A 20,813-nucleotide genomic window follows, 5' to 3' on the forward strand; every position below is an offset into this window, starting at 1 on the left:
CACCTTTCAAGGCCTCTGTCAATTGACTCACTTCCCTCCGTGCTGCCTTGATGTTATCCTCCAGCCTTCTTTTCCATGGTGGGTATTTCATCTCATGGTTGCTCTTACGACAGCCAAGCGTCTCTAGGATCACTGCTGCTGTGGAGTATATCAGCTCATTGGTTTCAGTGATGGTTGATGTAGGAATTGCTCTCAGAGCTGCATTCACATCTTCTAGGAGACTTTCTGACAGTACTTCTCTTAGCCTCTGTAATTGGCTTCGGGATTGCCTGCTGCAAGGAAGTACAAAGTTTAACAGAGTTCCCCCTTGTTACACTTTGTCCTTCCTTTTTAGACATTGTTCCCCCTTGTTACGCTTTGTACTTCCTTGTTACACATTGTTGCCCCTTGTTACGCTTTGTACTTCCTTGTTACACATTGTTCCCCCTGTTACAAGTTGAAAGGGTACCTGTACTTACATATGTATTTACTTTCCTGTTATCCGCACTTACACCTGGAATTCACGGGCTGTATTCTAAAGCGTAACCAATATGATTTAAATAAACCAAATGATATTCAGCTCTGGTCACCTCAGCATAAGAGGGAAAAGTGTGTCCTCTGCCGGCGTTCTGCGTAATGGCAGGAAAAAAGGGACATTTTTATATCCAACCGGGTGTAGTACTCTGACACCATTTTGTGCAATGATAAACGACGATTGCGCAATAATCATCATTGGCTTTACAGCACGGTCTTGGATCTCGGGTGGAATTCTCGAGCCAACACGGCCGCCTTCTCCCCCGCAGCCCAACATCTGGTTCGCGTCGGCCTTTTCAGGAGAAATGAGCCGAACCTTTCCCGTAAAGCACATCCACCAGAGATTATTGTGCAAGATTGTGTGGCGATAGAGAGAAAGTACGAAAGGACAAGAGGGGGGAGAGCCGAGGTCTGCGCACAGAAGAACCTCCTGCACGGCACAGGGGTGAGTAACTGCTTTTTAACACCGCGCTTTTTCGCCACCGCCGATGACAGTGGGCAGCGGGGCGTGTGCTGATGTTCACAGCACGGCAGTAGCATAGCGGCAGAAGCCAAACGAGTGTCAATGTTGAGTGATGATGTTTTCGGAATAACAGGAACATTAAGACAGGAGGCAGTGAGTTGTGGTTTTACGCAGTCTCGCTTCGTTGTATATTTAAGGCGAGACACTGCAGGTGAATAGGGAAAAAATTTAAATTTAGAGATATGAATTTGAAACTTTTGCTGTCGATCACTGGCATAAATGTGAGAAAAAAATACATTGCAAGTTTTCTGTCATTTTATCTTTTCATATAAGAACAAGGTGTTTTATGCCTAAAAATGCCCCAAATTTCCCATCTTTTTGGGGACGAAATCTGAATAATGGATAGAGCTACATTCAAATGTATGGTTTCACTTTATTGATGAATGAGTTACCAAGACTTTTTCTGAGGGGATTTAGGATTTCTTGTTTAGTTTTAAAATAAGCTGTTGTTTAGTGGAAAAATTTGTAACGTGAGAAAACATTGACAAAAATGTGACAAAAAAATGACAAAAATGTGACAAAATGTGACAAAAATGTGACAAAAAAAGACAAAAAATTGATAAAAAACTCACGAAAAAATGACAAAAATGTGACAAAAAATGCTACAAAAAATGACAAAAAAGTGAGAAAACATTGACAAAAAAGTGACGAAAAATTGATGTGGCAAAAATGTCACAAGAAATTGACAAAAATATGAGAAAAAAATGACCAGAAAAAATGACAAAAATTTGATAAAAATTTGACAAAAAAATAACAAAAATCTGACAAAAAATGATAAAAATCCAGAATTACATTTTCTCCTTATTTTTTGACATTCAAAACTCAATAAATGGGGCTTAGGGATTAGATAATAAAAAATCCCTCTGAAAAAATCTTCCAAATATTGTTCAGTCCAAGGCTGGAAAATGTGAAGTCTTTAGGTCCGACTGACGTGGACATAGTGTCGCCACAATGACAGAAAAATGTGTTTTGAGAAAAAGGCCCTTGAAATTGCGTTCTCCCATATAAGTCTATGGGGGAACATTGAATCAGCGCAATATTTAAACATGTTATTGCGAAGATTAGTCATATTTTCTGTTTCCGGGTGAAAGCTTATATGTTCAGAGACCAATTTGGCCCAAAACCTGAAAACTGAAAAAATTGAGTTTTGCCTGTAGTGTCTCCCCTTAACACAAATATCAAATACATGTATTAACAAAAACGTAAATCTACTCTCATAATAAAATAACATAAGATGACAAAAGTCCAGTTGAAATTCATTTTTCTAGCGCACAAGATCTGCCACTGTACATTTTGTTTGTGTCACATTGAGTAGGATATTTGTTATGCTTTGTTTACACTCTACAGTGGAATATGTTGCCAACAGAGCTGACCACATGTGTACATTTTAACACTTTTTCACACCAGGCTAAAAAATGGCTAATTTTAAAACAAACTTGTTCCCATAATGTCCTGTATTTGGTGTGTATGCAAGACTGTGCAAATTAATGCTTTCGAAAGAATGAAGTATGTGTTGATTTTAATGCTGTTTTTGGGAAATGTATTATTCTGTATTAGTATTTTTATGACTTTTTAAATAAATAAATAAACTAAAGTAAACTGTAAAACTGATAGTGTGCCTTTAAAGTGGAGCGAAAAGCGAGTACGATTTCAGTCAAATTCACGCAAATTCACGTGACATCACAATGTTCTAATGAGCCTATAGATACAGTCGGCATCTCGTCATAGAAGGGGGCGTGGCTTCGCTGAGGGGGAAAATAGAATCTTTTGGGAAACACAATTTTCCACTCTTTTTAGCCATTTTCTGGTGGAATATGAACTTATTTATAACACACAAATAAAGTCAAGTGTAAATCGGGCCCATATGGATGTTTATTCACAGCAGATTGTTTTGTAGAAGTGAAAAAACGGCAGTTGTAGCTTGCGCTAGCTAACCGTTAGCATTAGCCCGATGCTAACATGTAGCATCAAGTTAGCATTCTCCGTTACTTATGTATTTATGGGCTGTTGAACCACTTTGCTCCTCCCCATGTCTTTGTATCTTTATTTAGTGGAAACTATTAACTACTAACCCAAACCCTTATTGATAATTCAATGTTTGTTAAAGTAGTTTTTGAATAATTAGAGGAAGTTTAGATTTTTCTCAAAATTGTTTTCCCCCTTAACTGTTTTCAAACATGACCATATATGGGCGATTCCAGAGATTCCAGAGTATCTATATAGATACAGACGGCATCTCTGGAATCGCCCATATATGGTAATTTTTTAAAAACAGTTAAGGGGGAAAACAATTTTGAAAAAATGTAAATTTTCTCTAATTATTCAAAAACTGCTTTAACAAATGCTGCATTATGAATATAGTTTCTACTAAATAATGATACAAAGACATGGGGAGGAGCAAAGTGGTTCAACAGCCCATAAATACATGAATAACGGAGAATGCTAACATGATGCTACATGTTAGCATCGTGGGCTAATGCTAACGGTTAGCTAGCGCTAGCTACAACTGCCGTTTTTTCACTTCTACTGAACAATCTGCTGTGAGAAAATATCCATATGGGCCCGATTTACACTTGACTTTATTTGTATGTGATAAATAAGTTCATATTCCACCAGAAAATGGCTAAAAAGAGTGAAAATTGTGTTTCTATTTTCCCCCTCGGCGAAGCCACGCCCCGTTCTATGACGAGAATCGTCCATATATGGTCATGTTTGAAACAGCTAAGGTGGAAAACAAAGAAGAGAAAAATCTTAACTTTCTCCAATAATTCAAATGCAGAATTATTGATAGTTTTCTACACAATGATACAAAGACAGGGAGAGGAGAATGCTAACATGATGCTTCTACAGTACAGACTACAGTAACTGTGTTTATACCACCTGATTTTTTTTTTAATTTTCAGATTACACAACTAGAACTATTAATTCACAGAGAGAGAGGGTTAAAAGCACAATGTTGCTTTATCGTGCTCAGTAAAAGGCTTAAACTTGATTGTGTTCTGTAGGATCGTGCTGACCTTTGCCCGTCGCCGTGGCAACCCTGACCCAAGGATGACCTCCCGCGGACCCTGGCTGCTCCTGCTGGCTCTGAGCGTCTGCCTCTCACTGTCTCAGGCCTGTTACTGTGAGAAGTACCACTGGGGCCCGTGGACCGCCTGCTCCAGATCCTGCAACTATGGCACACACACCCGCCAGAGGTCAGCCACTTCACACGCCCTGCTTACAACCCGTATATTAATGAACATTTCTGTTGATTAGCCGAATCATCTGTAGTCCCAGGACAGGTGTTACATGTCTAAAATCTCAGTTTCTTAATATAGGGTAGACGATAGATGATAGATCTCGTGGACAAATGCGTGAGATCTTTTGTTTTGTTTTGTGAGCCCAGGGGACATTTTATTATAAAGCAGCTTTGACACACAAAATTAACTTTTTATGCATGATGCACCTTTCAGTGACAACTTGCAGTCAGTTTTAATTAACGTCTTAACTCCCACCTGAACGGATCCCATTTTCTCCAGTTTGGCTTTACCTTAATCAAAAAGGTTTTTGGGGAAAGAAGCACCAAAACTGCCACAACAAATGAGAAGAAAACAGGGATGTAAACGCAACGAAAATGTGACAAAAATTAAACAAAAATGTGATAAAAATTAAATAAAAATGTGACAAAAATTCAACAAAAATGTGACAAAAACTCAACCAAAAAGTGACAAAAATTCAACAAAAATGTGACAAAAAATCAACAAAAATGTGACAAAAAATCAACAAAAATGTGACAAAAATTCAACAAAAATGTGACAAAAAATCAACAAAAATGTGACAAAAACAATAAAAAAAGTGACAAAAACTCAACAAAAATTCAACAAAAATTCAACAAAAATTCAACAAAAATTCAACAAAAATTCAACAAAAATTCAACAAAAATGTGACAAAAACTCAACCAAAAATATGACAAAAATTCAACAAAAATATGACAAAAATTCAACAAAAATGTGACAAAAACTCAACCAAAAAGTGACAAATATTCAACAAAAATGCAACAAATATTCAACAAAAATGCAACAAAAATTCAACAAAAATGTGACAAAAATTCAAAAAAAATTCAACAAAAATTCAACAAAAAAGTGACAAAACAACAAGAAAAAGTGACAAAAACTCAGCAAAAATGTGACCAAAAAAAACATGACACAACACAGTAACAACGCCAGGAAAAAGATCAGTTTTGTGGGTCTTAGCTTTCAAATGAGCTGTTACACAGGCCTATAGCCAAAGAGGACAGTCGGTTTAGGCGGGTGGTAAGAGGTTAAAACTGTTGTATTGTCCTTTAGTACGACTGAATTTTTACCCAAAAAGTAAATCCATTTTCTGTATTTGAAATAAAACTTTATTTTCTCTGTTTGCCCCCTAATGTGTGCTGTCAGGATGATCGTGGCGGACGAATACTATTGGAAGTACAGCTGTCACCAGCTGTGTAAACTCACAGAGACTGGGGCCTGTAACCAGAAGGCCTGCCCCATCAACTGTGAGCTCACCGACTATTCGGCCTGGTCCGAGTGCTCGCCCTGCGCCAAAAAACAGGTACAAGCTTCGAACCTGAGAAAAATCTGCCTTTGTAATGCTGTGGGGCTAGGACACGATTAGGACCGACGTCAGTGCCACGAACATCATCATTAACCCCTTAAAATACCTGATCCCGTATAGGACCCGCTGTTATGGTCCGGGCATTTGGACGCACTTGGACACAAGGGGGCGCCCTTCCAACCTTCCCAGTGTAAATGTGAATGGACTTTCTTCAGAGTGAGACTTTGGGTCAGACACCATGAGCGACAGTAACATGACGCTAAATACAGTGAGCTCTTTGTTTCCAGTCAAAAGGCTGAGGCCTCATTGCTCTTCAGACACAGAAGTGAAGAAGGAAGTCATGGAGATTCTGTTTTAGACAGAACTTCAGACTTCTGCTGTAAGTGGACAATTCTGAGACTGAAGTATGCAGTCAATAAAACATGAAATGAAAATTGTAATTACACTTTTTTTTTTTTAAATCACACAATTGATGCTTATAAAGGTTGAAGAAATATCCATATCTACAGTCATTTATATTTACGTAATATTTTAATCATATAAATTCAGGATTTTCACACTTATTACGAAGGAAAACTTGAATTTCAATCTTTTATTGTTACATCCAGCAGAAGTGTAATGTTCTAAAGCAGAAGCTCCATGACTTCCTTCTTCACTTCTCAGTCTGTGCCTGAAGAGCAATTAGGCCTCAGATTTTTTTTACTGAAAATGGAGACCTCACTATTTACCGTCATGTTACTGTGACACGGTGTCTGACCTACAGTATAACTCTGCAGCCAATCAGATCACAGAGACTCAGAGTGGGCGGGGCTCAAATCAGCGCCAAACGCCAAGATCTAAAAATTATAAACCCAGAGTAGGAAGGGTTAAGTATTGTTGTTTTTGTTGTAAATAATCAGGTAAGATAAATACACAAAAACATCCCAATAACAAAAAACAAAACAGAGATGCCGTCTGTATCTATCTCTGGAATCGCCCATATATGGTCATGTTTGAAAACAGTTAAGGGGGAAACAATTTGGTGAAAAAATTAAACTTCTAATTATTCAAAAACTACTTTAACAAATGCTGAATTATGAATATAGTTTTTTACCCAATAAAGACACAGAGACATGGAGAGGAGCAACAGCCCATAAATACATAAATAATGGAGAATGCTAACATGATGCTTCATGCTAGCATCGAGCTAATGCTAACGCTAGCTACGACTGCCGTTTTTCCGCTTCTACTGAACAATCTGCTGTGAATGAACATCAATATGGACCCGATTTAGACTTGACTTTATCTGTATGTGATAAATAAGTTTATATTTTGCCATAAATTGCTAAAAGAGTGAAAATTGTGTATATTTCCCCCCTCGGCAAAGCCACGCCCCCTTCTATGACGAGATGCCGTCTGTATCTATAGTTTTCCCCCTGAATCCACCAGCCTTCTTTCTTGTGGCTGAAACAGTTTTGTTATTGGATTTGCTGTCTTCATTATTCCACTGGTCTGAGGTGTGTTTTTCGTCACGCAGCTGCGAACTCGCTCGGTGCGAATCCCGGCTCAGTTCGGAGGGGCCCCGTGCAGCGAGGAGCTGGTGGAGGAGCGGCCCTGCTATCCGGCCAAAGAGTGCAAACTGCCAGCACTCAGCTGCAAGGAGAAGTTCAAGTGTGAAAACGGTAAAAGTATTCACATTTCTCACTGCACCAAATGGAAACACACACGCTAACACACAAGCTAACATTTTTTTTTTTAACACACAAGCTAACACACAAGCTAACACACAAGCTAGCACACACGCTAACACACACGCTAACACACAAGCTAACACACAAGCTAACTTTTTTTTTTTTTTAACACACAAGCTAACACACAAGCTAAAATTTATTTTTATTTTTTTTAACACACAAGCTAACTTTTTTTTTTCAACACACAAGCTAACACACAAGCTAACATTTTTTATTATTTTTTTTAACACACAAGCTAACACACACGCTAACACACACGCTAACACACAAGCTAACCCACAAGCTAACTTTCTTTCTTTTTTTTTAACACACAAGCTAACACACAAGCTAACACACAAGCTAACACACAAGCTAACTTTTTTTTTTTTTTTTTTTTTTTTAACACACAAGCTAACACACAAGCTAACACACAAGCTAACACACAAGCTACCACACACGCTAGCACACACACTGGCCAACTAGAAGACAACCTGAGGCAAAGCCCAGTCGAACAGCGTGGGCGAGAGGGCAAACGGGGAAGGAGGGGCACTTTTGTATTACATGGTGCTGCCACCTGCTGGCCACTAGGATATATGACTTCAACTCGTTTTATGGGGAAGACCAAGCACTGATCGACAACAATTAACACCCTCAAAAAACAATAAAGGCAGTAGCAATACCTGCTTTGGGCAGGGCGTTCAATGAGGGCCGATAATCGCTGCTTTGCGACTATATTTTCAATTTCAGTTGTCACAAAGTGCAGAGTCCATTGGTACACTACAAAAAGTAAATATCAAGCATTGTCTTAAATGACTTGAATTGAGGAAATGTTTCTCGTTTTGAGCGGTTTTCACTCATTTAGACACTTTTCCTGATCGGACCAAGTTTGCTTTGCTTGTTTGAGGACAGTTCAGACCAGTTCTAGGGTAAATCTCGCTTGAAATAAGAAAGTAAAATTGCCAATGAGACAAGACCAATTTTCTTCCCCCATTGGCAAAGAAAATGACCTGAAATAAGGACGAAATGTATCGAAACGAGTCAGAAACATCTCAGAACAAGTGAAATAATCTAGGACAAATGCCCAACAACTTCTTAACTAGTCAAAACAACTAAAATGTGGATTATTATGCTCAAATTGAGATGTTTATACTGATCTAGTTATACTGATCTGAAATGTCCCGAGTTCTAGGGATATTTCAGACCCTAGAACTGGTCTGAAATGTCCTCAAACAAGCAAAATAAACTCGGTCCGATCAGGAAAAGTGTCTAAATGAGTGAAAACCGCTCAAAACGAGATACATTTCGCTCAATTCAAGTCATTTAAACCAATGCTTGATATTTACTTTTTGTAGTGCACCCTTAGTTTCCTGACTTCATGGCTCCAAAGTGGGGTCTAGGGCGGGGGGAAGAGACAGCGACAACACACCAACACCTCGGACAAGACAATACAACCCTTATCAGTATGTGAATTGATTAAAAAGGGGGTATTCTGCTTTTTTCAGTCACATAGCACCAGTCTATATCACACTACAATGATGAGCAAACCTTCTGTTGGTCTGTAAATGCAGTAAATTAGAATAACTGCCTTGTATACAATTGCTCTCTCAAAATGGATGTAGTGGATGTCTTGAAATATGCCTCTCACTGACACGGGCGCAGAAGGAAGTTTCACGAAAATAAACTGAATCCCTAAGTACTCGGTAACTTTGTGATTTCCCTCACATTCAGGCCGCTGTATCACCCCCACGCTGAGGTGCAACAGTCAGGACGACTGCGGAGATAACTCTGATGAGAGGGACTGCACCTCTTTCACCTCCGTGTGCCCCCACCAGAACCTAAAGATTGTCCCGGGAGCCGACCTCATCGCTAACGGGTGAGTGGGCTTCAGTATGTTTAGTCCTACTCCTGTGACAGTCTCGGTTCAGTCCTTGTTGTGGCACAGATGTAGCAGCTCTGTCTGGCTAGCTTTGGCTCGACGGAGATTTACTTAAGATCTGCTTCACTCTGAAGACTAAATGAGTACATCAAAGTTTGTCATGTCAACAGAGTCTCAGTCTGAGTCAGTGTTTAACCTCTTACCACCCGCCTAAACCAAATGCATTCTGTCCTCTTTGGCTGTTATGTAGGCCTGTGTAGCACCTCATTTGAAAGCACAAAACTGATCTTTTTCCTCGCGTTGTGGCCTTGTGTGTGACTTTTTTTAATGTTTTTTTTTTTTATTTTTGTCACATTTTTGTTGAATTTTTGTCACATTTTTGTTGATTTTTTGCCATTTTTTTGTTGAATTTTTGTCACATCTGTTGAATTTTTGGCATTTTTTGTTGAGTTTTTGTCATTTTTTTTGTTGAATTTTTTTGACACTTTTTGGTTGAATTTTTGATGAATTTTTGTCACATTTTTGTCACATTTTTGTTGAATTTTTATCACTTTTTGGTTGAGGTTTTGTCACATTTTTGTCACATTTTTGTTGAATTTTTATCACTTTCTGGTTGAATTTTTGCCACATTTTTGTTAAATTTTTGTCACTTTTTTGTTGAGTTTTTGTCACTTTTTGGTGAGTTTTTGTCACATTTTTTTTTAGAATTTTTGTCACTTTTTGGTTGAATTTTTGTCACTTTTTGGTTGAATTTTTGCCATTTTTTTGTTGAATTTTTGTCACATCTGTAGAATTTTTGGCATTTTTTGTTGAGTTTTTGTCATTTTTTTTGTTGAATTTTTGACACTTTTTGGTTGAATTTTTGATGAATTTTTGTCACATTTTTGTTACATTTTGGTTGAATTTTTATCACTTTTTGGTTGAGGTTTTGTCACATTTTTGTCACATTTTTGTTGAATTTTTATCACTTTCTGGTTGAATTTTTGCCACATTTTTGTTAAATTTTTGTCACTTTTTGGTTGAGTTTTTGTCACTTTTTGGTTGAGTTTTTGTCACTTTTTGGTTGAGTTTTTGTCACTTTTTTGTTGAGTTTTTGTCACTTTTTGGTTGAGTTTTTGTCACATTTTTGTTGAATTTTTGTCACTTTTTGGTTGAATTTTTATCACTTTTTGGTTGAATTTTTGTCGCTTTTTGGTTGAGTTTTTGTCACTTTTTGGTTGAGTTTTTGTCACTTTTTGGTTGAGTTTTTGTCACTTTTTGGTTGAGTTTTTGTCACATTTTTGTTGAATTTTTTATCACATTTTTGTTGAATTTTTGCCACATTTTTGTTGAGTCTTTGTCACTTTTTGGTTGAGTTTTTGTCACATTTTTGACACATTTTTGTTGAATTTTTTATCACTTTTATGTTGAATTTTTGTCACATTTTTGTTGCGTTTACATCCTTGTTTTTCTTCTCATTTTTGTGGCTGTTTTGGTGCTTTTGTTCCCAAGAAGCTTTTTGATTAGGTTAAAGCCAAACTGGATGAAATGGGATCCGTTCAGGTGGGAGTTAAGCGGTAAAGCTGTTCCAGACGTTAGCATGCTACCGGTTAGCAACTGTTAATGACAATGATTCAACACGATAAACACATCTATGAACACTGAGGAAATACTACAGTAACATCTCAGCTCTAACCTCTGACCTCTGTCACATGTTGTATCCAAGGCTCGATGTGGTTCAGGGCTTTCTCTTGGAGAGGTCAGAGCTGAGCTGTTGAAGCTGCATGCTATTCGGTAGCATGCTAACATCTCGAGCAGCTTAAACACTGGTTCCTTCACATAAACGTGCGTCTCCGGGGCCGTGTTGTCCATGTCCGCGGAGAGAAATGTACTCGTATCATCCCACTCCTCCTGTTCTGTGTCCAGGTGGGACGCCCTGGGTGAGACGTCGCGTGGGGACGTTTTGGACAACACCTTCATGGGACCGGACTGCGAGATCCGCAGACCTCCGGACACGTTGCTGTATCACCGAATGTCCCACAACTTCAAGAGCTTCGAAATCCTGGCAAGACCTGTTCTTACACGTTTACATGAAGTCTCTCGGGACCTCATTTCAGCCCGGGGGTTTGGGGACCGGCCCTCAACTGGCTAGCGGGGTAGCTCACTTGGGTAATCGCTTGACTTGGGACTCCTGTTGGAATCTGCATATTCTTCTTCTTCTTCAGATTTTCAGGATTCTGATTCTAACAATAGTATTAAAATATTGACACTTGTTATTGACACTATGTTTATTCTGCTGTTTTAGGCCGGAAGAGAGGAGGACTATGCAGCCAACCCTCAGCCCCTGAAAACAGAGGCGTACAGCTTCCAATCCTCCATACCGAGCACTTCATCGGGCAGAGGGAACACGGGCGGCTTCTTCTTCCCCATCTTCTACTTCGGCAGCAGCTCCAGCTCCAGTAACAGCGCCAAAAAACAGGCCTTTCGGTCGTCCAAGACCAAGGTACAGAGACCCTCATCGTCACAACAAAGGGGAGCATTTGTGTCTGTTCACCAAGGCCGTGGGAACCCAGGGTGCTGAGGGCGCTGCAGCACTCCCCTGGTGGATAGTTTGTGAACTGCAGGCAATAATAACCCCTTAACTCCCACCTGGACCGAGCACATTTTCTCCAGCTTTACCCCAAACCAAAAGCTTCTGGGATAAAAGGTGTGAAAATAGCGACAAAACTGAGATGAAAACAATGATGGAAATGTGACAAAAAAGTGAGAAAACATTGACGAAAAAGTGACGGAAAAAATGACAAAAAAAGTCAAAAAAAGACAAAAAAAGACAAAGACAAAAAAAGAAGAAAAAATGACAAAAAATGTGACAAAAAAATGACAAAAAAAAAAGAACAAAAAATGACAAAAAAATAACAAAAAAAGAAGAAAAAATTACAAAAAAATTACAAAAAAGCAAAAAAAAAGAACAAAAAATGTGACAAAAAAGTGAGAAAACATTGACAAAAAAGTGACGGAAAAAATGACAAAAAAATGACAAAAAAAAACTGACAAAAAATGACAAAAAAATGACAACAAAAAAAGACAAAAAAAGAAGAAAAAAATGACAAAAAATGTGACAAAAAAATGACAAAAAAAAGACAAAAAAAGACAAAAAAGACAAAAAAATAACAAAAAAGACAAAAAAAAGACAAAAGACAAAAAAATAACAAAAAATGTGACTAAAATGTGACAAAAAAATGACCAAAAAAAAATGACAAAAAAAAAAGACAAAAAATGACAAAAAAAAGACAAAAACTGACAAAAAAGGACCAAAAAAGGACCAAAAAAATGACAAAAAAATGACAAAAAAAGAAGAAGAAAAAGACAAAAAAAGACAAAAAAAAAGACAAAAAAAGACAAAAAAAGACAAAAAAAGAAGAAAAAATGACAAAAAATGTGACAAAAAAATGACAAAAAAAAAGAACAAAAAATGACAAAAAAAATAACAAAAAAAGAAGAAAAAATTACAAAAAAATTACAAAAAAGCAAAAAAAAAGAACAAAAAATGTGACAAAAAAGTGAGAAAACATTGACAAAAAAGTGACGGAAAAAATGACAAAAAAATGACAAAAAAAAACTGACAAAAAATGACAAAAAAATGACAACAAAAAAAGATAAAAAAAAAAAGGAAAAAATGACAAAAAATGTGACAAAAAAATGACAAAAAAAAGACAAAAAAAGACAAAAAAGACAAAAAAAATAACAAAAAAGACAAAAAAAGACAAAAGACAAAAAAATAACAAAAAATGTGACTAAAATGTGACAAAAAAATGACCAAAAAAAAAGACAAAAAAAAAAGACAAAAAATGACAAAAAAAAGACAAAAACTGACAAAAAAGGACCAAAAAAGGACCAAAAAAATGACAAAAAAATGACAAACAAAGAAGAAGAAAAAGACAAAAAAAGACAAAAAAAAGACAAAAAAAGACAAAAAAAGAACAAAAAAAGACAAAAAATGTGACTAAAATGTGACAAAAAAATGTGACAAAAAAATGACAAAAAATAAGTTGAAACCCCCCCCCAAAAAAAGATGGAAAAAAATCTGATGACGTGAGAAAAAAGATCCATTTAGATGAGTTTTGTAGATCTTAGCTTTCAAATGAGGCGTTACACTGGCCTACAGGATTTGGGTAAAGCTGAACTGGAGAAAATGCTCTCGGTTCAGGCGGGAGTTAAGAGGTTAATAAATAGGATTTATGCACAGAAAAAAGTATTTTTGGGGTAAATTTTGTCCCTCAGCGCCCCCTAACTAAAACATCTTCCCACGGCTCTTGCTATTCACAATAGTCTTCTGCTGATTGGTTGGTACAGACGTGAGTATTTTGAATTGGACTTTAGGGCCTGGCGCAACAACAGCTTTGGTCCAGGCGAGCCCCGATCTTGCACCGGCACACCTGCTGCTGAGTCAGAGCTTGTGGCCTGAGGGCGTCGCTTACAAAAAAAAGAGGCCGACTGAGGCGCATGATGCATTTCTGTTTCTTGCACTATACCTCAAGTAGTATTTCCACCAGATATGCCTTTATTTATACCGTAAATTCTCTAATAGTGGCCTGTATTCCATTAGCGGCCGGGTCTCTGACAGTGGCCGGGTTCGCGGCTGGCGGAGGCAAATTAAAGCCGGTCTCTAAAACAGGCCGGGGCTTTTATTAGAAACTATAGCCGTAGAAATATTCCCCATGTTAGGAATTTGTCTCATACTGGTGTAAATGAAAACTCATGTGCAGGAAGTAACAAACTGAACCCGGGCCGATGGAGACGCTGCGGAGGAGCTGATCCCAGCGTAACTTTGACACAGATTTAACCACTTTTCAAACCTCCTGTGACGATGTTTGGAAACAGGGCAACAAATGTCGTGTGACCCTCCAGGGTTTTAATAAAGTCTCCATCGCGTCTTCAAAGCACCTCCAGCTGCTCCGTGTGCAGGTCAGTCCCACGCCTCAAAATAACTCCTCCCATCAGCGCGAGCATCTCGTCTTCTCTCGGGTCAGTCTCATGATCGATCACAAACACAAACGCTCCGTCTAAACTCGCCTTTTACACAAGAAAACAACAAATAATCCGGTCCGTGGTAAAAACGAAACAGAAACCTGCAGTGACATTGATGTCAAAGCTCCGCTAACAGCAACGAAACACTTCCTGTTGTCCCGACAAAATAAAAGGCGTCGATGTTCCAGCCGCTGGGAGAGGGTTTGAAATGTTAATTAATAAATTAACCTAATATTTTAGGTGCAAATGGACACAAATCTCGTTTTTCTTCATTTTCCTGGTCGTGATGGAAATGTGACAAAAAATTTAGAAAACATTGGCAAAAAAGGGACGAAAAATTTATGAAAACGTGGCAAAAATGTCACAAGAAATTGACAAAAAAATTACAAAAAAGTGACAAAAAATGGATAAAAAATGGATAAAAAATGGATAAAAAATTTACGAAAAAAACGGATAAAAATGTGACAAAAAATGAAATTTTTTTTTTACAAAAATGTGACAAAAAATGACAATTTTTTTTTACAAAAATGTGACAAAAAATGACAAAAAATGTGATAAAAAAAAGACAAAAAAAAAGACAAAAATGACAAAGAAAATGTCAAAAATGGGACAAAAAATGACAAAAAAATGACAAAAAATGACCAAAAATTTGATAAAAAATTACAAAAATGTGATAAAAAATGACAAAAAATTCTCATGATCGATCACGAACACAAACGCTCCGTCTAAACTCGCCTTTTACACAAGATAACGACAAATAATCCGGCCCGCGGTAAAACCGAAACAGAAACCTGCAGTGACACTGATGTCAAAGCTCCGCTAACAGAAACGAAACACTTCCTGTTGTCCCGACAAAATAAAAGGCGTCAATGTTCCAGCCGCTGGGAGAGGGTTTGAAATGTTCATTAATAAATAAACCTAATATTTTAGGTGCAAATGGACACAAATCTCGTTTTTCTTCATTTTCCTGGTTGTGATGGAAATGTGACAAAAAATTTAGAAAACATTGGCAAAAAAGTGACGAAAATTTTATGAAAACGTGGCAAAAATGTCACAAGAAATTGACAAAAAAATTACAAAAAGGTGACAAAAAATTGATAAAAAATTGACGAATAAAACTGATCAAAAATGACAAAAAATTGATAAAAAAAAATTACGAAAAAATGACAAAAACATGACAAAAATGGGACAAAAAATGACCAAAAAATGACAAAAAATGACAAAAAATGACAAAAAATGTGATAAAAAATTACAAAAAATTCTCATGATCGATCACAAGCACAAACGCTCATTCTAAACTCGCCTTTTACACAAGATAACAACAAATAATCCGGTCCGCAGTAAAACCGAAACCGAAACCTGCAGTGACATTGACGTCAATGCTCCGCTAACAGCAACGAAACACTTCCTGTTGTCCCGACAAAATAAAAGGCGTCAATGTTCCAGCCGCTGGGAGAGGGTTTGAAATGTTAATTAATAAATGAACCTAATATTTTAGGTGCAAATGGACACAAATCTCGTTTTTCTTCGTTTTCCTGGTCGTCCGTTTTGCTCAAATAGAAATAAAGGCCTGTCTCTAATTGTGGCCTGGTTCCAATAAAGGCCTGGTCCTAGATGCCCTTGAGTAAATAAAGGCCCCGGCCTATATTAAAGCATTTACGGTATTCTTACGTCTATTTGAAACTAAATCATTTTGAAGTAACCTTGCTCATTGTGTAAATACTTTGGCTAAGAACGTCCTGAGATGTTGATGTTTTCTCTCTCTCCCACACAGAGCTCGCGGTTCTACCGGGTGCACCAGACCCTGAAGGTGGCCAACTTTTCCCTCCGCGAGGGCACGGACCTGGTGTTGTCTCAGCCGTTCCTGCAGTTCCTCCACGCCTTGCCCCTCCAGTACAACTACCCCCTCTACCGCGACATCTTCATCCGCTTCGGCACGCACTACTTCGACTCCGGCGTGGTGGGCGGGCGCTACGACCTCGTCTACCAGTTCAGCCAGGAGACGCTCAAAGCCTCTGGTACGACAGAGTTTCAATTCAGTTTATTCTACGATTCAGCGGGAGGAAAAAGGAGGAAAAAATGAGGAAAAAATGGCCAATAAAAATATGATAAAATGTAAATGTTTTAATATATCAGACCACATTTAGGCAGAAATGTAAGAAATTCCTCCCACTGTACGTCCTTTTATGATTTTATTTATTTGCCTTGTGAGTTAGTGTCACGGGTTCACATTTCTGGAGATACTTTGTGGTGTGGTGTAGCCCAGTGTTTCCCAACCAGGGGTACGGGGACCCCTTGGGGTACTTGTAATGACCTCAGATTTAAAAAGGAGGCGAAAGTGAATAAAATTTCAATATTAGTTTCAAAGAAAAGTTTAATTATGATTCTTTGAGAGTATTTTAACTATGTTTTGAATATAACACTCTACTAAATACTGAATAATCTATGTTTAGTTGCTTATTTTGTTTAGATTTTGGCAGGATCTTTGAGTTAGGGGGTACTCGGAGTATAAATCAATGCCTCAAGGCCGTACGTGGTACAAAAAAGGTTGGGAACCACCGGTGTAGCCAATGATAAAACCAGGTTAAAAGGATTTTAATACAATTTAATGTAAGCCAGGTGAAATACATATATAAACACTGGGTTTCAAAAGGGCTAAAGGCATTAAAGTTCTGTCAGTCAGTCTCCGGGAAGGGGATTCGGCTGTAGCAAGTAGGGATGTTCATGGTGTAACAGTTACTAGGTTTAGTGCTAACTGCTAGGTAAAAATGGATGAATAAAGTTGTAATTTAATAAAAGGAGTGACAAAAATAACCAAACAAAAGGTTATTTACAAAAAGGTTAAACCAAAACAAAGCTAGTCAAACTAAATGTCCTTGAGATGCGCACAGGAGGCGGTCTTGGTTAACGGTTGAGGCCAGGCTACAGGCCAGTCTCCTCATGTTTACGCAAAAAGTTGTGATGGACAATTAGCCCACTTTTTTCAGATTTGTGACTCGCCAAGTGACGACAAACTCTGTGGTTGTTCCCAGACCCAAAAGTGACTCAATGAAAAGAACGGTTCTGTACAGAGGAGCAAACGCCTGGAACGCGTTTCGTTTTGATATCAGAAATACTAAGAGTAAACCACACTTTAAGCTGAAGGTAAAAGGTCAGTTAGCTCAGTACATGTGAGCATAGTCACCATGTCCTATATGTGTCCTTTAAAGTTGTAATTTTTTTTTTCCCCCGAAAAAAATTAAATTAAATTAAAAGACATGAAAAATATATATATATATATAATAACAATAGTAATAATTAATAAATAAATAAAAATTAAATAAAAAAAAAATAAAAAGAAAAAAAACAAAAAATAAAAAAAAGTAAAAAAAATAAATAAACAAATAAATAAATAAATAAATAAATAAAAATAAAAATAAAAATAAAATAAAATAAAATAAAATAAAATAAAATAAAATAAAATAAAATAAAATAAAATAAAATAAAATAAAATACAATACAATACAATACAATACAATACAATACAATAAAATAAAATACAATAAAATACAATAAAATACAATAAAATAAAATAAAATAAAGAGAACTTATCTCCACTATTTAAAGGAATAGGCCACCGTTTTTACATACTGAGATATGCTCTTACCTCACTTTAGTCGAGTTAATATATCCCCGTCTGGTCTTTGTCCGTGCGCTCACACATACGCAGCCTCTCCCACATGTCACATAGCTCCAAAAAAGCTCACGATAGAAGCTACCAAGCTCTTCCACGTGTTCCCTATTTAAATAAAGTTACGACTTCCCCCGCTCACTTCCGTCAATAACCTTTAGGAGTTACTGCGCGGACGTTTTACTCCTCGTATCATTACGCCTCACAATATAGTCCCCCTTTTTATCTGCTTATAAAATCGACATGCTACATTTCTGTGTAAATATACTTCGCATGAAAACACTTCACGTAACTTTATTTAAATAGGGAACACGTGGAAGAGCTTGGTAGCTTCTATCGTGAGCTTTTTTGGAGCTATATGACATGTGGGGGAGTATGTAAAAACGGTGGCCTATTCCTTTAAGGTTGTATGATTATATGAAATGTGTAAGATTCATGTAGTCTATTTTAACTGTTTTGTAGTTTTATATTGTGTCAGGACCCCAGGAAGACTAGGGCGCTAATGGGGGTCCTAATAAAGAACAAAGGGACACAACACAAAATGGCATACGAGCGATCGCTGTTATTGTTTACTTCCGCAATTTTCGCCGGATGTTTGGTCGGCAGCTGATGCAGACAGGCCTCTAACTCGGTTTTATAAAATGATAGATCTGTTACAGCGCAGGAGAAGCAATGCCCTGTTTATGGACATTGTTTCTGCTGATTATAGGATTTTAATAAAATGTTTATCAAATATGAAAATGTAAAATGCCGACCACGGCCAACGGATGATGTGACGACATCGCGATCGCTCGTATACTGGCCACGCAGACCAGCAGCCCCGATATGTTCTTGGGTGTGGCCTTTCATAGGCGTGGCTGCAGCAGGTGGTTGATTTCGTTCCGATACTGCACCAATCAGGACCAATGCCTGAAACAAGTCCTCCAATCGCAGGCCAGAGCTCTCACAGCCAGGGTTTCATGGAGGGAACGGACAGGTTTAGGCCACACAAACAAAGATATACAAAAAGGAGGAAGGATGCAGGGGATCATGGCCGCCAGTACCCGAAGGACTAATCCCGCAGTGTCTCTGTGCTGCCTCCAGGGGAGTCTGAGGAGACCTTTAAAGGCTGTGTAAGCAAAGAGACCTTCTTCACTGCCATCATCTACAGCCAGTACAGCGACGTGACGCGCTGCAAGGACGAGACGACCACAGAGAGGACCAGAGGTATAAACTCTAAAACTGTTAAACCCCTTAACTCCCACCTGAACCCAGCACATTTTCTCCAGTTTGGCTTTACCCCCAGTCCAAAAGCTTCTGGGAAAAAGGTGTGAAAAAGCAACAAAACTGAGATGAAAACGATGATGGAAATGTGACAAAAAAGTGACGAAAAGTTTATGAAAAGGTGGCAAAGATGTCACAAAAATGTCACAAGAAATTGACAAAAAATGGACGAAAAAATGACAAAAATGTGACAAAAAAATGACAAAAAAAGACTTTTTTTTTTTTAAATGGATTAAAAAATTGACGAAAAAATGACTAAAAATGTGACAAAACATGACAAAAATGTGTTAAAAAATTACAAAAAAGTGGCAAAAATGTGACAAAAAAAGACAAAAAATGTGACAAAATGTGACAAAAAATAATTTAAAAAAAGGATAAAAAATTGACGAAAAAATTACAAAAATGTGACAAAAAATTGCAAAAATGTGACAAAAAAAAGATAAAAAATGTGACAAAATGTGACAAAAAAATGACAAATTTTTTAAAAAAAGGGATAAAAAAATTGACGAAAAATTTACTAAAAATGTGACAAAAAATTACAAAAAAAAGATAAAAAATGTGACAAAAATGACAAAAAATAATTTAAAAAAAGGATAAAAAATGGACAAAAAAATGACGAAAAAATTGCAAAAATGTGACAAAGAAATGACAAAAATGTGATGAAAATGACGAAAAAAATAATAAAAAAAATTGATACATTGACGAAAAAATGACAAAAATGTGACAAAAAAGTGACAAAAAAATGACAAAAAATAGATAAAAAATGGATGAAAAAATTACAAAAATGTGACAAAAAATGGATGTAAAAAAGATAAAAAATGTGACAAAAGAAACAACATTTTTTTTTTAAATGGATAAAAAAATGGACGAAAAAATGACTAAAAATGTGACAAAAAATGACAAAAATGTGTTAAAAAATTACAAAAAAGTGGCAAAAATATGACAAAAAAAAGACAAAAAATGTGACAAAATGTGATAAAAATGTGACAAAAAAATGACAAAAAAGTGACAAAAAAATGACAAGAAAATTGATAAAAAATTGATGAAAAAATGACAAAAATGGGACAAAAAATTGATGTAAAAAAGATAAAAAATGTGTCAAAATGTGACGAAAAAAATGACAAAAATGTGATAAAAATGACAAAAAAATTGATAAAAAATTGATGAAATAATGACAGAAATGTGACAAAAAATGTGACAAAAAAATGAAAAAAAATGGATAAAAATGTGATAAAAAGTGAGTTGAATACCCAACAAAAAAATGATGGAAAAAAAGATCTGATGTCGTGAGGAAAAAGGTCCTCTCGGTTCAGGCGGGAGTTAAAACACTGCAGCTCTAACACACATAAGAACTCCAAAGCCTGCAGTGTCCACAGGTAGATGTGTGATGAGATTAACATCGCTCACATGTGAACGCTTTGTGAATGGCAGGCTCGTATATCCAGCGCTCAGAGAAGTCCTTCTCCATGGTGCGGGGGGGCCACCTGAGGGAGGCGGCTCGTCTGGCCTGGGAGAAGGGCCAGCAGCCGCCCAACAAGCAGGTGTACCGGGACTGGGCCCGCACTGTGCTGGAGAAGCACGATGTGGTGGACTACAAGGTGAGATAACAGGAGAAATTATTATCATCACGGGCATCAATACAAACACATTACACTACCAGAGATTATGTTT

The 20,813-nt window shown here is 37.1% G+C and overlaps 1 protein-coding gene across 1 annotated transcript in view; it reads left to right on the forward strand.

The window, feature by feature from the left end:
• Positions 1 to 828: 828 nt before the first annotated feature.
• Positions 829 to 20,813, forward strand: part of LOC306981482 (complement component C6-like) — a gene marked incomplete at its 3' end in the record, with an annotated part of 32,438 nt that continues 12,453 nt past the window's right edge. Inside the window, exons 1-10 of the mRNA XM_079581090.1 lie at positions 829 to 958; positions 4,042 to 4,233; positions 5,458 to 5,614; positions 7,134 to 7,278; positions 9,055 to 9,199; positions 11,108 to 11,246; positions 11,487 to 11,684; positions 15,984 to 16,227; positions 18,963 to 19,085; positions 20,574 to 20,740. Coding sequence (XP_079437216.1) covers positions 4,088 to 4,233; positions 5,458 to 5,614; positions 7,134 to 7,278; positions 9,055 to 9,199; positions 11,108 to 11,246; positions 11,487 to 11,684; positions 15,984 to 16,227; positions 18,963 to 19,085; positions 20,574 to 20,740 — 1,464 coding nt within the window. The 5' untranslated portion in view covers positions 829 to 958; positions 4,042 to 4,087. The remainder of the gene's footprint in view (positions 959 to 4,041; positions 4,234 to 5,457; positions 5,615 to 7,133; positions 7,279 to 9,054; positions 9,200 to 11,107; positions 11,247 to 11,486; positions 11,685 to 15,983; positions 16,228 to 18,962; positions 19,086 to 20,573; positions 20,741 to 20,813) is intronic.

This window comes from Gobius niger (genome assembly GCF_951799975.1).
Source record: "Gobius niger genome assembly, chromosome: 22".
Classification (NCBI taxonomy): domain Eukaryota; kingdom Metazoa; phylum Chordata; class Actinopteri; order Gobiiformes; family Gobiidae; genus Gobius; species Gobius niger.